At 42.0% G+C, this 7567-nt stretch overlaps 1 protein-coding gene across 2 annotated transcripts; it reads right to left on the reverse strand.

The window, feature by feature from the left end:
• Positions 1-3481: 3481 nt before the first annotated feature.
• s1pr4 (sphingosine-1-phosphate receptor 4) lies at positions 3482-6793 on the reverse strand. Of its 2 annotated transcripts, none has more exons than XM_025054178.1 (2): positions 6622-6793; positions 3482-5330 (listed from the first exon to the last, which is right to left on the reverse strand). In XM_025054178.1, the coding sequence occupies exon 2, from the start codon at positions 5181-5183 to the stop codon at positions 3948-3950; it is 1236 nt and encodes a 411-aa protein (XP_024909946.1). In that variant the 5' UTR covers positions 5184-5330; positions 6622-6793; the 3' UTR covers positions 3482-3947. The 2 variants fall into 2 exon arrangements, with proteins under 2 accessions (XP_024909946.1, XP_008328714.1); XM_008330492.3 differs by having other exon boundaries at positions 3482-5334.
• Between the last annotated feature and the right edge of the window lie 774 nt (positions 6794-7567).

Below are 7567 nucleotides of genomic sequence, written 5' to 3' on the forward strand. Positions count from 1 at the left end.
GTTACAGACGCAGCATATGTTCAATTCTGGTCATTATTAAACCCAAAATGGAGAGCCCAGATTGAGACCATGTTTCCTCTGGTCCTAATAGTTAGCATGTGTGTTCGTCGGGGGCTACAGTGTGGTTTGGTTCACTGAGTGGAGTGGAGTTGTCTGAGCGCCCGCTTTAATGTTCTTTAATGTTCTTTAATGTTGGGCCACATGATGAAACGCACACTGGCGGAACACTTCACCTCAAGTGAATCTTGATTAATGACCCGACTCTGAGCACTGACTTTTTAAATATTCCCAGAGTAAATCAGAGTGGGGTTAAAACATCATTTCCTGTACATCCTTTATCTCAAATACAAAAAAAAAAAAAAAAAAAATATGGGCATGTATTTAAAAGTTATTAAACTGAATTTTTTTTGGGGGTCGTCTCATATCATGTTTCCCGGGAGTTTTATGAATAATGTCTGTTGACTCGAGTCGCGAAGGTTTGTGACTTTTAAAATATTGGTTCCCAGAAAAAAAAAGTTTGGGAAACACTGCTGCAGACCACGACTAATTCAAATCAGTTCTATAGTGTGCAAAAATACTGACCAAATACTGTAGGAATTCAATCATATTAGGCCATGTACATGTGAATTATATGTTGTTGTTGTTTTTTTTCCTGTTTTGTTTTTGTGAAAAAACAGTATGGAAGAAACCAGACATGTGAGCAGAGGTTTGTTTTTACTCTCACTGGTGTCTCATAAGGAACAGATTCATGTTGCATTGCACTTGTAATGGAATTCTGTGAACACCAGCTGGCAGGAAGTGCTGTCCAACCAAAGTTCTTAAAGAGTTACGCTGTGAAACAAGACGGCAACAAAAACCTTCTCTGTATTTTCCCTGTTTTCCCTTGTTTTGATGACCGTTAGCAATAGCGCTATGTGTTGTAAATAATGTGATTTGGCCTTTTTTTATCAGTTTTGTTGTTATTTAAATATATCAATATAAAAAATGCTCAAAACAACGAACCACATCCGACTGAAATGTTAACGTTTTTTCCTACTCCGACGTGGTTTGTTGCAGGGACTTTGTATAGAAGGTGTCACGGAGCTGTCGCAGTGGCCGTCACACCCTCCCACGTGGAGCTGGCGCTGTCGTCCCGTTCCCCTCAGACAGTACATCATTAACTGTCTCCTGAACACCTGGAGGCGAAGCCAGCGAGGTAATTGTGGCCACGTCTGCACGCAACCGCCATTAACCCATCGTACCTCATTTAGAGTCAGAGAAAAGATGGTGTTGTCGTACGGGGAGAGAAAAAGAGAGAGAGAGAGAGAGAGAGAGAGAGTCAGCCATCGACATGTCAAATACAACGATACAACAAATGTCTCTGAGCCGAGAGCTAATAGAGGCTGGAATTTGTTCTTTGTCATCAGACATCAAGGCTGGACATGTGCAAACACTGGGCGGGTGGGGGGGTGCAGGGGAGNNNNGGGGAGGGGCTCATACACACCAGCACAATAAACCTGTTGTCTGTTGTGAAATGTGCTAGAGGTGAGTATTTCTGGAACACTTCAAAATGTGTTTTGTTCTTTGTGTGTTATGAGGTCTCCTGGTGGAAAATGTTTCAACTTTTTTTAAGTTGAAAAAACTGAGTTCAATTTGACACTAATGGTAAGGTTAAAGGTCAAAAAACGAAAATAATGTCATGCATTCATCATTCATCTGCAGAGACTTTACTTTTGGTCTGCATTTTGTCTTTTTCTGAGTGGAAATGTTTCACCATGTGGTAACAGAGCCAGTTGGGGGCAGTAATGCAACTAAATAGATGTTGTTAACCGTGTTAGAAGGAGAGCAGGGTCAGATCAGATCAGCACTGCTCCAAAATACTAATGAAGTTAAAGGTTATCTAAGATTTTAGATTTACAGAGTGTGGATCGTGTTAGCTGTGAGGTGATTGGCTGAAAATCTGTTGTTTGGTCAGGTGACTGATTTAGACAGAACTTCTAACTTCAGGAGTTACAGTGAATGATAATTCTGACTTGACAAATGAATGGCCACTGCAGCGCCTCTGTGTGTGTGTGTGTGTGTGTGTGTGTCAGAGCACAGCATGTGTGGGCAGCTGCTTCAGGTTAAAGTATGACAGCAGGTCTCTCTTCGTTTCTCACCTCGACGCCTCATTTCCTTTTTTTACTTTTCATTGACGAGCCCATGCAGCTCACACTTGTCGGGAATGCCAGCGCCACCGCCTGCCAAGACGTCGGAACTTGACAAGCATCCGCCGCTGAGTGATACGTCCTGAATTGAACAGGATGATGTCGAACTTCACCACCAGCGGAATAAAATCCTTTAATTGTTGAATAACACACTTTGATACATTAGCATGGTAACAGACATTAGCATGGTAACAGACATTAGCATGGTAACAGACATTAGCATGGTAACAGACATTAGCATGGTAACAGACATTAGCATGGTAACAGACTGAACTACATTAGCGTGGTAACAGACATTAGCGTGGTAACAGACATTAGCATGGTAACAGACATTAGCATGCTAACAGACATTAGCATGGTAACAGACTGCTCTACAGGGAGACTTTCACATTAAAACTGATGTTTTTCGACTGATGTCGAGGGACAGGATTAGAGTTGTTCTCACTGCCTTTTCATTCTAATCTCTTCCACCATCAGCATGGGACATTAAACACATCATTCACACACACACACAAACACACACACAGAGAGAGAGAGAGAGAGAGAGAGAGAGAGCCAGGATGTCTTATCGGTGCATCATCATTTGTCAACTCTAATTTGTAACTTTGTTTGTTTGGTTTAGTCATATTTCCCACAGAATTAATCATCATCATCAGACTGTTGAAACCTTTGAGCAAAGATCATTAAAAAGGAGTCTTATTAACTCTCTCTCTCTTTCTCTCTCTCTCTCTCCACGCTTGAGAACCAATCAGCATTTGACATCATTTTCCAGTTCAGCGTGATGACGGTTGGTGCGTCGTTTCCACATCCTGTCTCGAATTTTTCTCACTGACATTTATTGTTAAAGATGTTTTAGTTTATTATAAAGAGTTAGTTAGGAGTTAGTTAACTGCATCAGGAGAAATACGTTACCTGCGTTTGAAAAAGGAGAGAATTAGAAAAACTGAACCTTGTTCACCAAAAAAAAAAAAAAAAAAGAAGCTAAATCTCTGTTTTATCCTCAGAGGTAATTTATCAATTATCTTTGTTTGATTCAACTGTAGTCTACAGTAACGTATCTGTTAGCTGTTAGCTGTTAGCTGTTAGCAGTTAGCTGAGACTGTGACTTCAGTCTGCAGTGACTTTAAATCATTATAAAGTGAGTGTTGTCAGATTCCAAATTGTCTTTAACGACCACACATGCATCTGTATGGCGCAATCCAAGCTTTGGTAACATGTTTCCCTCCAGAGGAACCTTTAGGTACTGCACTTCTTTAAAAAAAAGAAAAGAAAAAGAAAAACACGTTACAATACAATACATTGCATTATTGTGTACTTTATTTCAAATAATGTTACAAAAACATAATCATAAAAGCCAAATACAACGTCATGCATGTTTGTATAAACTGTACAGAACACTTTTCACATTTGACTTGACGTCAGTCAATCTGCTTCTCCAGCGTGGGCTCAGCTGTATATTATTATTCACATCAATTTCCCCAAAAAAAAAAAAAAGAAAAAAATATATTTCTGGATGTTGAGAGTAAATTACAACAACATGGAATGAGATTTTATACAGTGCTGTAAATGCAATAAATGCATAGAATGGGTGGGAAGCTGGATATTTGCTTTTTTTTTTTTTAAATCGATGCATTTGTGTGACAGCGCACCTCTGCAGCCGCCTGCAGGCGCAGCAGTGAGTAAACATTCAAAACAAACACCATCGAGGCCAGGAAACAGTTAGATCAGTATCAGCGCACAGGGAGGGGAGCAGGTTGTGGTTTAACCACTTGAAACTGACAGGCAACTGGTGGTGGAGCTCAACCTGTATTTTTTGGGCGTTCTGCGAGGTTTGCTGGGGGTGGATGGCGGCGAGGCCACGCTTAGATTTCTGACCTTGTTGAAACTGTTTCTGAAACTGTCCCGCCTGCTGACTGACGTGCTGCTGGTCTCCTTGGACGAGTACGTGTCGGGGTGACAGGGCCCCGTCCTCAGGCAGCAGCAGCACAGCAGCTCAGCGATGGCCTTTCTCATTTCACTGCTGCCCAGGGCGTAGATGATGGGGTTGAGTCCAGAGTTCAGCACCGCCAGGGAGATGAAATAGTCGGCGCTGAACAGCAGCGCACATTTGTGGGAGTCACAGAAGAAATCCACCAACAGCAGGACGAAGAGCGGCCCCCAGCAGACGATGAACACCCCGACGATGGTGATGACAGTTCTGAGCAGAGCCAATGAGCGCTTCTGACTGCGCTGGAACCCCTGAGCGCTACTGTGTACGTGACAATAGATGGCGCCGTAGAGTACGCCAATAGCCAGGAGGATGAGGAAGAAAATGAGGAGAGTGAATAAGATGTAGCTCTTGGAGTAGAGCGGCAGGAGGGTGGAGCAGTGCTCCAGGCTGCACACGCAGTTCCAACCAAACAAGGGCAGGAAGCCAATGACCAGGGGCAAAATCCAGCAGAGCACCACCAGGCCGTAAATCCTGTAATAGTTCTTCCTGGCTGACTTTTGGCTGTGGGGCTGCATCATGGCGCTGTAACGCTCGATAGCGATCAGGAGCAGACTGAATATGGACGCCGCCAGGGCCACGAACACCAGCCCTTCTCTGAAGAGCCACAGGGCAGGGCTGAGGCGGAACGTCCGGTTGCCAGACATACAGATGTTCACCAGGTACGCTGTCCCCGTGAGAAGGTCGCTGAGAGTGATGTTGGCGATGCAGACGTAGACCCAGCGCCGACTGTAGCGGATGTGGGAGATGATGGCCACCAGGACCAGAAGATTCTCCAGGATGATGAAAATGCTGAAAAAGAGGAAAAAGGCCGCGGTGACGCTGACGGGGCTGGGCTCTTTGGAGATGGTTCTGTTCTGCAGACGCCCAGTGTGGTTGTAATGGTGTAGGATCACGTAGCTGATCCCAGTGCCGTTGGTGTCCGACGTGGTGGGAGACATGGGGAAACTGGGGGAGTGGTAGACGTGGGGGCAGGAGGAGGGGGAGGTGAGCGAGGCGATGACACTCATGGCGGTTGCCTGGATCACGGTCACGATCGCAGTGGGTGAAATCGGGCTGCACAGAGCTGGTGTGAGGCTGGGTGGGAGTTAGTGTGGCACTCCTGTGACACAGCAGGCTACCGACACTCTCTGACCACTAGGGGGCTCAGTACACACCTGTCTAAACAGAGGAAGAGGAAATTGATAAACCATCGACAAAAACACCGACGAGGTGAACGTGTCAAACACCAAAACACACATCCACTTGTAGCATCTTCTTTGACCACTATGTGGCGCTATTGCGTAGCTGCTATTGCAACTAATAAATGGGCTGGGTTTTAACTTTCTTGCCAAGGCATGAACAAATTGAGCAATTACAAAAAAAACAAAAAAAAAACTGTCTCTGCGGTACGAGAACCAAATGAGAACGTGATGAGTCATGTAGAAAAGGTTTGGTAACATTTCAGGGCGAAACGGGCGTGAGAGGGAAACTCCTACTTTATATATGGTGTAAAATCATGTTTTATATTTAACAGAACTTTTCCTCAAGTAATTTATCTTTTTTATCACACATTCAGTTCAAAACTCTTCTAATAACACACAGATTTATATGATCTTCATGGTTTTATTTTAAAGGTGCAAATGTTAAAAAATCGAATGGACCCTAACCCTGCACGGTCCCTTAGCTCAGGGACCGCGCAGGATGGAAATAATGGACAATAATTTAGACAAATTGTAAAATTAAAATTAAAAATAAAAATAAAAACAAATTGTAAAATTAAAAATAAAAATAAATAAATAAAAAAAACTGGGGTCCAACAGTTGGTTCCTGTTCTTAGACAGTTTTAATAGAAGTTACAATTACGAACAACAGCATCAGTGTTTCCGCATTTTAGGTAAAGTTTTGACATTTTAATGACCTTTAATTACAATTAAGTCATCATTAAAAAAAATTTAGCAAATCAGAAGTTTGTGTTATTATCAGGTTTGGGGTTTTTGCCCCCCCCACCCACAAAAAAAGAAGTGCATTTGCATCAAGGGTTTTAAACTTTAAAAGACATCCATTTAAATCCCCTGCACTTGTGGTTAACACTCGAGCACCTGTCAAGGTAGTTTGAAAAACCACAAAAGAACGGATGGCATGAAAACAGGTCACTGATGAGTGATTTTTTTTTTTAAGTAAACGAAATGATAAGATTTGTCATTTTTTTATTTTCTTTAAACCTTTTAAATAAGAATGAAATCACAGTTTTTAAACACATCACAATCTAAAATAATTATTTATATAATGGACCCCAGAGAGTGCATCATTTGCATAAAGCAAGTTGTTGAAAAAAAAGAAAAAATTAAAATCATTATGTATTATTATATAATAATTATTTTTTTTCTGTTATTTGTAGTAATATTGTACAGACAACTGCAGGTAATTGTTAATTGAAGTTAATGAGGTCCAGTGTTGATTACTCACCACTTGCTGCCCACGCTGCTGCCGCTGCTCAGTGATGTGGGGGTGTGAGAGACTGGCTTTAGGTTTTTGATGGGGAAGTAAAACAGCAAAGGTTACTCACCACACCCTAACATATAACTTGAACACATCACACACACACATTCACATACACACACACAGAAAAAGCGAGAGAGATAGAGAGACAAAGAGAGATAGAGAGAGAGACAGAGAGAGAGAGAGACCTCCAACACTGGCATGAACAGCAGGCACAAAATTCAGATATTTTTTAAAACAAATCAAAATTCCCTGCAGCACCTCTGCAGCGTGGCCCTTTAAATTGGATTTCTTAATACGGGAAAAGCTGTCTTGTAATATAGGTTGACTCAATATCTGTTAAGGATATGTAGCAAGAATCTCACTTGCACTTACGAGGTCATGGCACACGTCCAGGACTGTACACCAAAACTGCCAAATCAGTATTTTTCCTCAGAGTTAGTGTCAGCCTGAAAGAAAAGAGAAAAAAAAAAAAAAAAAAAAAGAAGAAAATCTGCAGAGGAACTCATGTCTCTGTTGATAGACCAGGCCATGTGTGTTCATGCACAGCTGAGGCGGTGGGGTTGTTTTTTTTATACATGGCATCACGAAGACAGTAAAAAAAAAAATTTTAAAAAGCGAGCAAATTAGCATTTCTGCAGACCCTTGAACCTCGCCACAAACTGACCAAACTGAAAAAAAAAAAAACACCACATGGTTCTTTACACAAGCTCCAAAAACAAAATGGTGCCAAACCCTAAAATAAAAAAAAACCCGGCCTGATTATATATTAGGGCCTTCTGCAAAGTCGGCTGTAAATGCATGACTGGACTGTAATTATCATTCATCAGATCCTTTAAAAGCAGTCGTGTGTGAAGTCAAATCAAGCCTTGGAGGAAAATAAGACTGTCGTCGGCACAACAACAACAACCGG

The sequence above is a fragment of the Cynoglossus semilaevis genome, chromosome 2 (genome assembly GCF_000523025.1).
Source record: "Cynoglossus semilaevis isolate Cse_v1.0 chromosome 2, Cse_v1.0, whole genome shotgun sequence".
In the NCBI taxonomy this organism is placed as follows: Eukaryota; Metazoa; Chordata; class Actinopteri; order Pleuronectiformes; family Cynoglossidae; genus Cynoglossus; species Cynoglossus semilaevis.